General features: G+C 42.9%; 1 protein-coding gene across 1 annotated transcript in view; it reads left to right on the plus strand.

The window, feature by feature from the left end:
• ATP6V0E1 (ATPase H+ transporting V0 subunit e1) overlaps window positions 1–16,500 on the plus strand; it is a 50,137-nt gene that overhangs the window by 8,136 nt on the left and 25,501 nt on the right. Inside the window, exon 2 of the mRNA XM_054488742.2 lies at window positions 2,855–2,902. Coding sequence (XP_054344717.1) covers window positions 2,855–2,902 — 48 coding nt within the window. The remainder of the gene's footprint in view (window positions 1–2,854; window positions 2,903–16,500) is intronic.

Genomic DNA, 16,500 nt, shown 5'->3' on the forward strand with positions numbered 1-16,500 from the left:
TTCCCCCAGTCTCTTTCATCCCAGCAGAGATCCCTTAGAATTGGAATCAGATTTTGTCAGTCCTCTCCTCAAATCCCTCCAAATAACTGCCCTTTTCTTTCTTTCTTTCTCTCCCTCTCTCTCTCTTTTCTTTCTTTCTTTTTTATTTTTTTTGAGACAGAGTCTCGCTCTGTCGCCCAGGCTGGAGTGCAGTGGCGGGATCTCTGCTCACTGCAAGCTCCGCCTCCAGGGTTCACGCCATTCTCCTGCCTCAGCCTCCCGAGTAGCTGGGACTACAGGCACCCGCCACCACGCCCGGCTAATTTTTTTGTATTTTTGGTAGAGATAGGGTTTCACCGTGTCAGCCAGGATGGTCTCGATCTCCTGACCTCGTGATCCGCCCGCCTCAGCCTCCCAAAGTACTGGGATTGCAGGTGTGAGCCACTGCACCCGGCCATAACTTCCCTTTTCACTCGGAGTCAAAGCCTTTTAAGAGTGAAAGTCCTTTCAGAGGCCACATGGCACCTCTTTGACCTCACCTTTCCCCAGGCTCCTTGCTCTGCTTCAGCCACACAGACCCCTTCCTCTTTGAACTCCAGGTACCCTCTCACCCCCTGCCTTTGACATTACTTCTGCCTGGAATGCTCCGTCACCTTGTTCAGGTCTGCACTGAGACGCCACCTCCTCAGCAGCGCTTTTCCTGACCATCCTCTAAAATTGCAACCACAATCTCCAACCCCTGGTAGACCCCGTCTCCCTTTCCTAGCTTATTTTCCTTCATCAGTACTTACTGACCATCTGGCATATGTAGGTAGATAACTGTTGTTTGTTGTGTGTTCATCTTGTTTGTTGTCTATCTATGTCAGTAGCACATAAGCTTCATGAGGCAGTGGTTTTTTTTGTTTTTTTTTTTTTGAGATGGAGTCTCGCTCTGTCGCCCATGCTGGAGTGCAATGGCGCAATCTCGGCTCACTGCAACGTCCGCCTCCCGAGTTCAAGTGATTTCTCCTGCCTCAGCCTCCTGAGCAGCTGGGATTACAGGCGAGCACCACCATGCCCAGCTAATTTTTTTGTATTTTTAGTAGAGATGGGGTTTCATCATATTGGTCAGGCTGGTCTCGAACTCCTGACCTCTTGATCCGCCTGCCTCGGCCTCCCAAAGTGCTGGGATCACAGGCGTGAGCCACCGCGCCCGGCCACAAGGCAGTGGTTTTTATCTGTTTTGTTTCCTGTTCTCTCCTCAGAGCCTAATACATATACTGGACATTCAGTGAGTGAAAATCTGTTGAATGAGTAAACGAATGTGCCAATATATTAACCAAAGAAAATACACACACAGTGGCTCATGCCTGTAATCCCAGCACTTTGGGAAGCATAGGTAGGTGGATTACTTGAGGCCAGGAGTTTGAGAACAGCCTGGACAACATGGCAAAACCCCATCTCTACTAAAAATACAAAAATTAGCTGGGCATGGTGGTGCATGCCCGTAATCTCAGCTACTTGGGCTGAGGCAGGAGAATCACTTGAACCTGAGAGACGGAGTTTGCAATGAGCCAAGATTGTGCCACTGCACTCCAGCCTGGATGACAGAGTGAGACTCTGTCTCAAAAAAAAAAAAAAAAGACACACAGAACTTCTAAAGGATGAGTTAAAAATAAAGAAAAATAAGAGTTCTGGGCCAGGTGTGGTGGCTCACACCAGTAATCCCAACACTTTGGGAGGCTGAGGCAGGAGGATCACTTGAGGCCAGGAGTTCAAGTACAACCTGGTCAACATATTGAGACCCCCCCGACCCCATCTCTCCAAAAAAAATTAAAAATATTAGCCAGGCCTGGTTGTGTACACCAGTAGTCCTAGCTACTCAGGAAGCTGAGGCGGAAGGATCAGTTGAGCCCAGGAGTTGGAGGTTACAGGGAGCTATGATCATGCCACTGCACTCTAGCCTGGGCGACAGAGACCCTGTCTCTTAAAAAAACAGGAGTTATAATATTTGGTTCCCAAGTGCTAGGAAATGGTCTTGCTCTTCTTAGGGCGTGGACATGCCTCTTGGAAACCAAATGATGGATGATGGAGGGGGGACATCAAAAGGTCCTAAGTAGAGAATCCTGGTGATTCTTTATAGAATGAAGGAGGAGGAGGAAAGTTTGAATCTGCCAGCAATTAAGCCAGGAGAACCGGGTGAATTTTGTTGCTGACAGTGGGAATGGGAAGGAGGAAATACACATGGGGAGAGATGCTTTAAAGTATAAATCCACAGTATTTGGTGACTGTGGAGGTGCAGAGGAGGCATGAGCAAAAGATGATGGATTTGAGGGTGGGTCGAATGGGTGAAAATGGCAGAGCTTCTCCTGAGGAGTAGGAGATTCAGAAGGGGAGCTTTTAGAAAAGAGATGGGAAGAGAATAGCATGAACTGAGGTTTAGAAATGTTGAAATTCTGCTGACGAGAGATCAAAGTGTAACTTTTTCAGATGTGAATGGAGATGGGGAGAGCTCATCGCTGGAGAGTCATATTTTTAGAAGTACAGTGTTAATTTCATTACCGAGAATACTACCAGATAGGGTAATTACTTAGGTGTCAAAACTAATTGTCACTGCGGCCTTTCCTGTTCAGTTTCAGATAAATTTGGATTGGACAGCTACACTGTGGCATCAGCACATATCTCTTTAAATACAAATGTTTAATTACATAAACTTTTCCCAGGTGCACCCTGGGCACACTGCAGTTTGCTGGATATTTGAGCAAATACAGATCCAATTTCTTGGTGTGCAATCCATGCCAGTTTGATAATCTGGACAGGGGACTTAAACCATTCTGTGATGTTTGCATAGTTTGCTAGTTATTTAATGACATTTGCATTTTTTTTTTTTTTTTAGAGTTATCATTACCATGTTGGTGACCTGTTCAGTTTGCTGCTATCTCTTGTAAGTAATTTTTTCTTAAGTAATTATTCTTGGTATTTGTAATGTGTGCGATTTACACATTTGTTTTATTGGAGCTCATCCCTCATGTAATATCTAGAAATAGTGTCCTAAAATTGAAAATATCACACTTTTCATATGCTCAGTATATTTATGTAGAGTTGTACAGATACTCTATTCTTCTGGGAATACAACTGCAGTTTAATTGGCACAAATGTTAAAGCTTATAAGTAGCTGGAAATTATGATTATACTACTTTATATTTTACTATGGTGAAGTATTTACTTGTTTATTTATCTTTGAGACAAGGTCCCACTCTGTCGCCCAGGCTGCAGTGCAGTGGCGTGATCTCAGCTCACTGTAACCTCGGCCTCCTGGGTTCAAGCGAGTCTCATGCCTCAGCTACCTAAATGGCTGGGGTTACAGGCACACGCTGCTATGCATGGCTAATTTTTGTATTTTTAGTGGAGACAGGGTTTTGCCATGTTGGCCAGGCTGGTCTCAAACTCCTGACTTCAAGTGATCCGCCTGCCTTAGCCTCCCAAAGTGCTGGGATTACAGGCGTGAGCCACTGTGCCCGGTATACTATTGTGAAGTATTTAGATCTACTTATTTCACTGAAATATCTCACTAATGGAGCTAATAAAGCCATTCTTTACTGTGACTTTTGTTTATCTGATGGACAGAAATTGAGCTAGAATTATAACCAAGTAGACTAAGGATAATTTTTTAACAATTCATTGTAAGCTGTATCAAAATATATGTATTGATCACATACCATAAAAATAATCCTAAGGATTTCTTTCAATTTAGGTTTTTGAGACAAGGTCTTGCTCTGTCACCCAGGCTGGAATGGCTCAATCATAGCTCACTGCAGCCTCAAACTCTTAGGCTCAAGCGATCCTCCTGCCTCTGTCTCCCAAGTAGTTGGGACTATAGTCATGCACCACCATGCTCAGCCAGCTTTTTTATTTTTGTAGAGATGGAGTCTTACTGTGTTACCCAGGCTGGTCTTGAACTCCTGGCCTCAGTGATCCTTCCATCTTAGCCTTCCAAAGTGCTAGGATTACAGGCATGAGTCACTACACCCAGCCAGGATTTCTTTCTAAAGTTTAGAACCAGTGATTCTCTTTTTTTGAAGAGAGCTTTCTAGCTTCCTGAGACTTCAGAGACATGGAAAGTGTTGGTGTTCACAGAAGTGTTGTTTAGTGCCCATGTGAGGTAGGAAGCAACAGTTCTGACCCATCCTATAGATGAAAGACCATGACTGTTTTTTCCAGAAACATTTTAATAAAAATTGGCCATTTCCAAGAAACACCCACGGCGTGCCCATTAATAAAAGAGGACCATAACAAAATAGAAAATTTACCATATAGCTGTGATTTAAAATAGCTGTGATTTAAAGAGAAAATGTGGACACAAGCACATCAGTAAAGTCCAGTATTAAAGTCACATTCCGGCCAGGATCAGTGGCTCACGCCTGTAATCCCAGCACTTTGGGAGGCCAAAGTGGGCAGATCACCAGGTCAGGATATTGAGACCAGCCTGGCCAACATGGTGAAACCCATTCTCTATTAAAAATACAAAAAAAAATTAGCTGGGCGTGGTGGCACACACCTGTAGTCCCAGCTGCTTGGGAGGCTGAGGCAGGAGAATCACTTGAACCCTGGAGGCAGAGGTTGCAGTGAGCCGAGATTGCGCCACTGCACTCCAGCCTGGGCGACAGAGCGAGACTCCGCCTCAAAAAAAAAAAAAAACATACATACATGAATAAAGTCACATTCCTTCTTATGGGCTATGATTAGGAATCTGATTAGATATCAGAGTAAAAATACAAATGCTGAACTGTTTAGGTCAAAGAACCTTTATAGAAGCATCTGTCTTCAAAGGCATTCCAATTTGAGACTCAATTTTAGAATAAGGCATAACACATATGTTAACAGAAGACATACAAGGTGATGAAAGAGGGATTCTACAATTCCCCACGTACTCTGAACCTAATAAAACAAATCCAGATTTTTTAAAAATTACTTTTCTTTAAACAATTGCCAAGACTAAAATCAAAGAGAAATAGAAGGCACAACAGTTTTGCTCTGGTTATCTGGGTTTGGGGGAATTTTTTCTTTCTTTTTTTTTTTTTTTTTCCAAATACAAATTAAACATGAAAAAACTCTATTTCAAATAAACTAACAGTTCAAGAAAAGCCTATCAGTTGCATTCTGGACATTTAAAACCTATATCGCAATTTAAATTTCAGTGGTAAAAACAGTAGGTTTTAGAATTGTTTTGTGATCCTATATCAAAAGAAAAATTCTATTCGTTTAATTCAGTTTTTAAACATACCAGTGAGAATCAAAATTGTCAAATTTTCCAATGACAAATTCTCCACACCAGAAGGTAGTCATGACTCTCAAAGAAGAAACAATTTGGGTTTTTCCTGCCTTCAAAATGTTATCAAGTCCTGTATTTCCCACAGGTTTTTGAAACACGTAGAAAATAAGAACTATTCCAATGAATGAAATATACCAAATGTCAGTAATATGCAAGACACATTCCTTTGGGGAAATGGCTGTTTAAAAAAAAAATCCAGTCTGTATATGCAAAGTAAGCAAGGAAATTCAGTCTTTTTTTTTTCTTCTTCTTCTTTAAAAATCTGTTACTCCTAAAATATCATTCCACAAAATTGGAAGTGAAAGACTAAAGGTCAGGGGCAAGGTGCGGTGGCTCATGCCTGTAATCCCAGCACTTTGGGAGGCCAAGGCAGGCAGATCACCTGAGGTCAGGAGTTCGAGACCAGCCTGGCCAACATGGTGAAACCCAGTCTCTACTAAAAATAGAAAAAATTAGCCAGGCGTGGTGGCAGGCACCTATATTCCCAGCTACTTGGGAGGCTGAGGCAGCAGAATCGCTTGAACCCTGGAGGTGGAGGTTGCAGTGAGCCGAGATCACGCCATTGCCCTCCAGCCTGGGGGACAAGAAGGAGACGGTGGCTCACGTCTGTAATCCCAGCACTTTGGGAGGCCGAGGTGGGCGGATCATGAGGTCAGAAGATGGAGACCATCCTGGCTAACACAGTGAAACCCCGTCTCTACTAAAAATACAAAAAAAAATTTAGCCGAGCGTGGTGGTGGGCGCCTGTAGTCCCAGCTACTTGGGAGGTTGAGGCAGGAGAGTGGCGTGAACCCGGGAGGCAGAGCTTGCAGTGAGCCAAGATTGCGCCACTGCACTCCAGCCTGGGCGACAGAGCGAGACTCCGTCTCAAAAAAAAAAAAAGTTCTAGGCCGGGCATGGTGGCTCACGCCTGTAATCCCACCACTTTGGGAAGCTGAGGCGGGCAGATCACTTGAGCCTGGGAGTTCAAGACCAGCCTGAGCAACATGTTGAAACCCTTTTTCTACAAAAAATTATCCGAGTGTGGTGGCACATGCCTGTAGTCCCAGCTACTGGGAAGGTGGAGGTGGGAGGATCACCTGAGCCCGGGGAAGTCCAGGCTACAGTGAGCTGTCATTGCACCAGTGCATTCCAGCCTGGCGGGCAGAGTGAGACCCTGTCTCAAAAAAAAAAAAAAGTTGTGATAAATGATGTTGTTTGACTGTTTAAACTCTAAGGCCCAGCTGATGAAACTTTAAAATTTAGTCTTTTTTTTTTTTTTTTTTTTTTGTTAGAGTGTTAAAAGAAGCTTGTTCAGGTGATAACTTAGCCTCCAGAGTGGAACACAGGTTGCATGTGGAGGGATTTCTTATCACTGTGTTTGGCTGTAAAGAATATATAAAGCCTTGGTGTGGTGGCTCACGCCTGTAATCCCAGCACTCTGGGAGGCCAAGGCGGGAAGATCACCTGAGGTTAGGAGTTCAAGGCCAACCTAGCCAACATGGTGAAACCCCATTAATGCTAAAAAAAAAAAATTTTTTTAAATTAACTGTGCATGGTGGTGCGCGCCTGTAGTCCCAGCTACTTGGGAGGCTGAGGCAGGAGAGTTGCTTGAACCCGGGAGGTGGATGTTGCAGTGAGCGAAGATCGCTCCACTGCATCCAGCCTAGACATCAGAGTGAGACTCCATCTAAAAAAAAAAAAAGAGTAAATGAGGGCAAATACATGTATCATCAAGAACTTACTTATTTTAGTACAATGATTGACCATCAGCCTATCCTACTGAATCGCCTATGGAAATCAATAAGGGAGCTCCGTATCAATCCAGGTGTCAAGGATTGGTCTGTCATTGAAAAGGCCTTTGTTTTTATTGCTTTGAAGATCTCTGCAATGTGAGCAGTAAGGTCAGTGGTGGTACCTTATAAAAGGGAAAATGGGGGCCGGGCGTGATGGCTTACGCCTGTATTCCCAGCACTTTGAGAGGCCGAGGCAGGCGGATCACAAGGTCAGGAGTTTGAAACTCCTGGCCAACACGGTGAAACCCCATCTATACTAATAATACAAAATTAGCCCCATGTGGTGGTGGGCACCTGTAATCCCAGCTACTCAGGAGGCTGAGGCAGGAGAATCACTTGAACCTGGGAGGCAGAGGTTGCAGTGAGCCGAGATTGTGCCATTGCACCCCAGCCTGGACAGCAACTCTCCATCTCGGTAGGGAAAAAAAAAGGGGGTCGGGGGATTGAGTGCACAGAGGAATGACTTGAGATTTAAACCAAAAAAGGACCAAAATATTTTGTGACTTCCTGGTTCTCCATAGTCTTTGAAATGTGGTTAATTTTCATGATATTCTCTTTAAAACAAAACAAAACAAAAACGTTTCCAGTCTCATGTCTTGTATTTCCACTTTTTTTTTTCTTTCTGGACAGAGTCTTGCTCTGTCACCCAGGCTGGAGTGCAGTGGCGCTACCATAGTTCACTGCAGCCTCAAACTCCTGGGCTGAAGCAGTCTTCCTGCCTCTGCCTCTTGAGTAGCTGGGACTACAGGCATACACCACCACACCTGGCTAATTTTTTAAATTTTTAGTAGACGAGGTCCTGCTATGTTGCCCAGGCTAGTCTTGAACTCCTGAGCTCAAGCAGTCCTCTCATCTCAGCCTTCCAAAGTGCTAGGATTACAGGCGTGAGCCACCACGCCCAGTCATATTTCCACTTTCAAGTATAAAATGAATAATTGGATTTGAGCCCTTGCCTCTTGCTGTCTAGACATTAGTCCATTTTTTCCTTTGTTCCCAAGTTCTGGTGACTTCTCTACTGACAGTGGATCAGCACTGTTAGTGGTGTATTAATAAAGGTGGTACACAGTGTTCCAACATTAAATGCTTCTGGAGGCCATTTTATGGGGAAATCAGCTGGATAGTATTGACTTTATGAAATCATTTTTCTTTTGTTTCTTTGAAATCTGATCATACATCCTATTTAGCATGATATCTGAGTGAAAAATGTGGACGGAATTCAAACCCCAAATATTTTACATACCTTATTCCACAAAGGAGTGAGATTCTATTAAAAAACAAAATTGAAATTCAAAGGAAATTTCACTGTTTGGCACTGGTACATTTTCTTGAAAATGCCCCTTTTCAAGTAAGGCACACCCAAAGAGACTTTGGCTTTCAAAGTCATGTTTTGAAATGCATTCATGGACTTTTAAATTGCCTTCTGTTTGTTGCAGTTTTTTCTGTTGCCAGTTTGTTCTAGTTTAAAGTTTGATTCCGTGAGGCTCAACTTGTTTGAGCTCTGTATAAATTAGGTTCTCTGCCAGTAGAATCCAGTTTCTGTTAATAGTTCAGCAGAGGAAAATCTGAATGTTATATCTAGTTCCCTCTTTAAGGCACAAGATCACTTTTGTCTCTTAAACATACAATCTTGTTAAGTTACTATACTATATTTCTGGTCTTAGGTTAATTTTTAATGTTGAATTATGTTGTTTACTCAGTCACCAAGCTCACATGAAATTAGAAATGTAATGTTGTATTGTGAAGACACAGTTGTTTCTTGGAAAACATGCTGTGTCTTAGCACTTGACTAACTGTAAATCTTACTGGCATCATGATACAGGAAAATAAATACTATCTAAGAATCAGGAGACCTAGGTTCTTTTAGGCAAAAGGATACTTGGCACGATTATGTTGTAGGGTGGTTTTGTGAGTTTTAAGTAAGATGCTGTGTGTGAAAATTTACAGTAAAGCACAATAAAAATCAAAGTAATATTATCAGTGATTTTTTTTTCTTTTTTTTTTTTTTTTTGAGATAGAGTCTCACTCTGTCGACCAGGCTGGAGTGCAGTGGTGAGATCTCAGCTCACTGCAACCTCCACCTCCCAGGTTCAAGTGATTCTCCTACCTCAGCCTCCTGAGTAAGTGGGACTACAGGTGTGCGCCACCGTGCCTGGCTATTTTTTGTATTGTTAGTAAAGACAGGGTTTCACTGTTGGCCAGGCTGGTCTCAAACTTCTGACCTCAAGTGATCCACCCACCTTGGCCTCCCAAAGTGCTGGGATTACAGGTGTGAGCCACTGCCCCCAGCCAATCACTGATCTTCAAAATAAGTTATTTTAATTCAAAGGACTGTGTTATTTGTAAGCACAGTTTCCTTATAGGGCTGGTGTAGAGAATATTTTACTTAGCCTTATTAGAATTCATTCATTCAACGTATATTTATTTAGCATTAGTAGGCACTGGATCTGGACACTACTAAAAATACAAAATTAGCTGGGCATGGTGGCACAGTGTAGCAGTGAATAAACAAAGTAGACAACCTCCCTGTCCTCTTTAATGAGGAGAAGCAGATAAAACAAATCAAGAGCCAGAGAGGCCCAATAACTCCCCTCATTGCCCTTCATTCACTTCCCAAACAGATTCCCCCATCCACTCATTTCCACAAATACCTACTCAGTTATGACCTCAGAAGATTCCCCTTTACTCATTCTTTAGTCCCCCATTGCTGTCCATCACACAGGGACCTGCACAGCCCACAGAAACTCCACCTCATATGTCTAGGAATTTGCAAATCCAGAGCTGAGCCTCACCTCCCTCACTGGCCTTTCTGGGTCCTGGCTCTAGAGCTAGTTTGAGCACAGGACATAATCACTTCCCAGGGGCCTGGGTGCACCGCTTTGGTTTCCAACCAAGTAGCCACACATGGTGGTTCACGCCTGTAATCACAGCACTTTGGCTGATTGGTTTCAGGGCTGCTATTTACTTTAACATGTATTTCCTTTTTAAACTTTCTGGTTTTGAGTTTTGTTTTGTTTTTTTTCCCCGAGACGGAGTTTCACTCTTGTTGTCCAGGCTAGAGTACAGTGGCTCGATCTCAGCTCACTGCAACCTCTGCCTCCCAGTTGCAAGTGATTCTCTTGCCTCAGCCTCCCGAGTAACTGGGATTACAGGCATGTGCCACCACGCCTGGCTTATTTTGTAGTTTTAGTAGAGACGAGGTTTCTCCATGATGGTCAGGCTAGTCTCGAGCTCCTGACCTCAGGTGATCCACCTGCCTCGGCCTCCCAAAGGTTTTGAGCTTTTTAAACATACTATTTTCTCTCTATAAAAGTAGAAAGGTTAGGATAATGAACCTTCATTTGCTTACCACCCACCTTCAAAAATGATCAACTCATGGCCAATCTTGTTTATCCCCACACTTTTCCTCTCCACCCCAGATTATTCTGAAACAAATCCCAGACGTATCAGTTCATCTGTAAACATTTCAGTATGTGTCTCTAAATTTTAAAAGTACAACCACAATACCATTATGGACAAAAAACTTAATTCCTTTATATCATCAAATATCCTATCATATTTAAATTTCCGTAATTGTCTCATTATTTTACAGCTTGCTGGAATCAAGGTCCACATAAAGACCACACATAGCAGTTGGTGGATGTCTCTCAAATTTCTCTGTATAGGCTTCTTCTCCGTATCTTTCTCTTTTTTCTTGGAAATTTTAATAGAAAAACTGGGTTGTTTGCCCTTTAATGTTGCAGTCTGGTCTTTGTTAATTGCACACTTATGGTGGTAACACATTCTTCTGTATTTTCTATGAATTGGTAGCCATATCTAGAGGCTGATCAGATTTAGCTTCAATTTTTTGACCAGTCTCCTTCATAAGTGGTGTTGAGTACTTCCAAAAGGGGTACATAATGTCTGATTTTTCTTTGTATTATTGACCATCATTTATGATATTCTGTTTCTGTAATTTCTTATTCATTAATTAGCTAGACTATATCCAAAATAGAAGCCAAGTCTGGTGGCTCATGCCTGTAATCTCAGCACTTTGGGAAGCTGAGGCAGGAGAATTGCTTGAGGCCAGGAGTATGAGACCAGCCTGGGCAACATGGTGAAACCCTGTGTCTGAGGAGGAATCAGCCATAGGGGAATTGGAGGGAAGGCTTTCTGCAAATGTAAAGGCACTGAGGGGTAAAGAGCTTGGGATAGCCGGGGACAGGGGTATCGCACCTGTAGTCCCAGCTACTTGGGAGGCTAAAGCAGAAGGATTGCTTGGGCTCAGGAGTTTTGAGACCAGCCTGGGCAACATAGCAAGGCCCTGTCCCTTTTTTCTTTCTTTTTTTAAGTAGCTTGGAATGTTCTAGCAGGGTAATGTTGGGCTTAATAGTGAGATGGGGATTGGTAGGTTCAGAGTTTATGTAAGTCCCAGGCCAGGTGGGATTTTATGCTGTGCAGGTCCTTGTGTGATTGACAGCAGTAGGGGGCTGAAGGATGAGTGAGGGGGAATCTTCCGAGGTCATAACTGAATAAGTATTATTTGTGGGAACAAGTGGATGGGGGAAACTGGGAAGTGAATGAAGGGGCTGTGAGGGGAGTGATTGGGCCTCTCTGGCTCTTGATTTGTTTACTATCTGCTTCTCCTCATTAAAGAGGACATGGAGGTTGTCTGATTTGTTAATTCATTGCTACACATCTAGTGCCCAGATCCAGTGTCTGCTGACGCTAAATAAGGAGTTTGGGTTTCATGTTAAGTGAATAGGAGATGCTTTAAGATTTTTAATGAAGGAGTGGTGTAAATGGGATGGTCACTCTGGCTGCTCTGTGGAGAACAGACTGTTTGGCGGGGAGAATGGAAGCAGGAACACCTGTCAGGAAGTGACTGCATGCATGCCAGTGAGAGATCACCGTGGTTTGGTCTGAGGTGAAGAGAGGTACACAGATTTGAGAGCAAATTTGGCAGGTCGAATTTATTGGTTGTACTGATGGATTAGATGTAGGAAGAATCAGAGATGGCTCCCAGTTCTAGGTTGGGCCATTTACTAAGATGATCCTGACTTGGGACAGGATGAATTTGAAGAGAGATTCAACTGGTACATACTAATTAGGACTGAGATGGCCATAAGATGCCCAAGAGTTGTCAAACAGGAACTTAGCTAAAGCAGAGAGATTTGAGGCCATGAGAACACATAAAATTACCTAAGGCAGTGGTTCTTTGCTGCGGTTGCTGCTGGCATCCAGGGATAGAGGACACGGATGCTGCTGAACATCCTGTGCTGCACAGGACAGCCTCACTTTCCCCTAGTGAAGAATTATGCAGCCCAACATTTCAATAGTGCTGAGGTTGAGAAACCCAGCACTAAGGGAAGGGGTAGGAGAGAAAACTAAAGAAAAGATCCGACCAAACCTGAGGAATGCCAACATTTTGATGTTGTGTAGATGAGGAAGAGTCAGAAAAGGGCAACCTTGAGCCTCCTTTGGTGAATAAGGGTGGTGCCTGGGAAAGCATGGAGGGATCAGGCTGGTGATCAGCAAGCTTGCACTTCATTTGCCTAAGGACATGCAGTTGCACTTCTTTAGAGTCAGCTTTTCACAAGGTTGGGTGAAAATTGTTAGGAGGCAGCACAAGGGGAGCAAAGATGTTACTAACCCCAGTCGCCAAAGCCTGAGGTATCTGGCCTGTAAAAATAAGCAGTCTTCTCTGCTTCAGAGAGCCTGGTGAGAAGGGATGGGAAGCTGGGTTTCAGTTAAGCTAAAGGGAAAGTGCTGGAAGAGGAGGTACATGAACAAGTAGCAGATCATTGAGCAAGAGTTACAGAGAACACAGTGAAAGGATTTGGAAGAAAGGGGAAGATTTGGAAGAAAAGGAAGGGATGCACCATTGTTGCATCAAATGGTGAGATGAGCGCGGAGCAGTCTGGGGATGGGGTCATAATAGATGGTCCTGGGAGGTTTCAAATGCTGGTAAAAATTGAGGTAAGGAAACATATGAGACCTGTTGAACTTAGTTTTTATATTCCATTATTAGGTGAGAACTGGGACCTGAACGCTTTCCACAATAGCTTGGCAGGGGAGAGGGTTTTGGCAGTTAGGCATGACTAACAGCTTCTGAAGGCTGTGGGCACTAAAATGGTACAGGTCATGCCTTGTTTTTGTTTTTCTGTTTTGTTTTGCTTTGTTTTCCCAATATAGACATCCAGTTGTTGCTGCATCAACTTTTGAAAATCCTTTCTCTGTGAAATTGCTTTGGCATTTTCATCTAAAATTAGTGACTATATCTTATGAGTCTGGCTCTGGATTGCCTCTTCTGTTCATTGATCTCTTTGTCTGGCCTTATGATAATATACTGTCTTGAGTATTGCAGATTTATGTTAAAATCAGAAAGTGTGAGTCCTCCATCTTTGTGCTTCAAGATTGTTTTGGTTATTCTAAAATAGCCGCATATATTTTAAAATCAACTAGTCAGTTTCTACGAAAAAAAAAAAACTTGTTGGGATTTTAATTGGGATTGTGTTGAATATATCAATTTGAAGAGAACTGACATCTTAATGATGTTGAGTTTTCTAATCTTACTGGTATCTCCATGTCCAGCCTCATAGGATCTCTTCATTTATTTAGGTTTTCTTTTGTTTCTTTCACAAATGTTTTGTAATTTTTGGTGCAGAGATCTCACATGTCTCTTGGATTTTGGGGGGTTTCGTTTTTTAATAGAGATGGCATTTTGCCATGTTGCCCAGGGTGGTCTCGATCTCCTGGGCTCAAACGATCTGCCTGCCTTGGCCTCCCAAAGTGCTAGGGTTACAGGCATGAGCCACTGCACCTAGTATGTCTCTTGTTATTTTAATGTATCAAGTATTTTAATGTAATTTTTGATGCTCTTTTAATGAAGCAGTTAGGAATTTATCAATTTTATTAATCTTTTCAAATAATCAAAATTTTATCTTGGTTACTTTTCTGTATCTTTTTGTCCTTCTATTTCATTGACATCTGCATGTTATTATTTCCTTCCTTCTTACTTTGGATTTAATTTCGTCTTTTCTAGTGTAAGCATTTAATACAATAAAATTCCCCCTAAGCACTGCTTCAGTGATATCCCACAAATTTTGATAAGGTGTATTTTTATTTTACTCTATTTGAAATATTTTCTAATTTCTTTTGTAATTTCTTAGACCAATTGGTTATTCAGAATTGTGGTGTTTAATTTCTAAATATCTGGTGCTGTTCCAGATGTCTTCTTACTGTTAATTGAGTTCTCATTTAATTCCATGTGGTCAGAAGATATACTCTCTAAGATTTCAGTCTTTTGAGATTGGGACTTATTTTATGCGTATGGACTATCTTGACAACCATTTGTGTGCAGTTGAAAAGAATCTATATTCTGAAGTTGTTGGTTGTAGTATTCTATATCAGATCAAGATGGTTCAAATTTTCTATGTCCTTATTGTGTTTTTTTTGTTTTTTTTTTAATCTACTACTTTTAATTATGAAAAGAGGGATGCTAAAAATCACCAGCTATGATTGTGGATTTTCCTGTTTCTCCCTTTCTTTCCTCTTGAATTCTGATTGATTTATCCTTAATTCAAGATATAACCCTTTAGGATCCTAGTTTTTGGAGGGGGTGAAGATTTTATTAAACTCTACTCTGGGCCGGGCACGATGGCTCACGCCTGTAATCCCAGCACTTTGGGAGGCCGAGGCGGGCGGATCACGAGGTCAGGAGATCGAGACCATCCTGGCTAACACGGTGAAACTCCGTCTCTACTAAAAATACAAAAAATTAGCCGGGCGTGGTGGTGGGCGCCTGTAGTCCCAGCTACTCGGGAGGCTGAGGCAGGAGAATGGCGTGAACCTGGGAGGCGGAGGTCGCAGTGAGCCGAGATCGCGACACTGCACTCCAGCCTGGGCGACAGAGCGAGACTCCATCTCAAACAAACAAACAAACACTCTACTCTGGATGGGCCCTGGGCCTTGTCTACTGTTTCCTGTGCCCTGTGAGATCTGTAAACAGAAGCTCAAGTCCATCTTGTTTGTTACATACACTTAAGCTGTAGAAAGCAACCTGTAGTCACCTTCCTCTCTGAGTAACTGCCTTCAGTTGGGTTTTGGGGGTTTTTTTTGGCCTGAGAATTGCTTGAATTTCATATGGATACATTTGAGATGTTTGTTTGTAGGGGAAGGGAAGGGAAATCTAGGCACCTGGCCCAGCATATTACTTGCTATATGGAAAAGTTTATTTTTCTTAGTCTGACTTTATAATTTTTTCCTTTATAATTTGGCAGATAAGAGGAATTTTAGACTTTGAACTGGAAGGTCTGGTGTAGAAAATAAGTATGGAGAGAAAAAAGGAAAGGTATTTCAAGTTTGGAATTGGCAAAAATAGGGTATATTCCTTTGGTAGTGAAATAGCCATAGGTTGGCATTAGGTTAATGGAAAACATGTTTATGACTTTTTTTATTTTTATTGAGATGAGGTCTCGCCATGTTGCCCAGGCTGGTCTTGAACTCCTGAGCTCAAGCATACCGCCCATCTCGGCCTCCCAAAGTGCTGGGATTACAGGCATGAGCCACCGCAGCCGGTCGTGTTTATGACTTCTAATCGGAAGCTTGGTCTCCTCTTCCAAGCTCTCATGGCTGTCAGAATTCGGTTCTATGTGCTTATAGAACTGAGATAGCAGTTTCCTTGCTGGCTGTTAGTTGGGACCACTGTCAGCTCCTAGAGGCCACCTTCATTCCTGGCCATATGGCCCCTCCATTTTCACAGCCAGGAAAAGAGAATCTCCTTTGTGTCAAATCATCTCATCCTATAGCAGTCTGGAGTCCAATAAGGAGATAGAAAGCACATAGTTGGTTAAGCAGGGGAAGATAAATATAAAGAATTATTTTTTTCTTTTGTGGATTAGGTAGCCACGTACACCAAAATAGGCTGAGAGAGATTTCAGAATTATTATTATGGCGAAAGAGTTACTAAAAGATATAAAGAAACTATATTTGGTTCCCTAGGACTGAGGGAGAGTAACCAAAGAACAGGCTTGGAAGGGATTCAGACCTCACTAGAGAAAGTATGGTTGAGCCCACCAGATAGCAAAGGAGTTTGTTGGTTTGGCCAGACCAGGGTTTGCCTGGAGTTTCTGGGCAAGCAGTTGGCCTCTTCTGGAGTACAGGCAGGGGGCGAGGTCATCGGGAGCATGGATGTAGTGGGAGTCCCTGTCCCTGTACGAGCAGGAGGCCTTCAAGGCATGTATGCCGGGCAGGGGCTTTGCTTAACATGTGGAGAGGGTTCTGAAGTTATTGCCAGGCCAAGGCTAGAAGATCAAAGAGGTACCATGTTCTGGCCTCGAGCCATAGTAGGCTTCACCAGATGTTCTCACACCCACTCCTCGACCTCCAGCCTAAGCCTGAAATGTCCCTCCAGCTTCCTCTACTGAGAAAGCTTAACAGCATGCTCACTTTACACGA

The sequence above is a fragment of the Pongo pygmaeus genome, chromosome 4, assembly GCF_028885625.2.
Source record: "Pongo pygmaeus isolate AG05252 chromosome 4, NHGRI_mPonPyg2-v2.0_pri, whole genome shotgun sequence".
NCBI classification, from domain to species: Eukaryota; Metazoa; Chordata; class Mammalia; order Primates; family Hominidae; genus Pongo; species Pongo pygmaeus.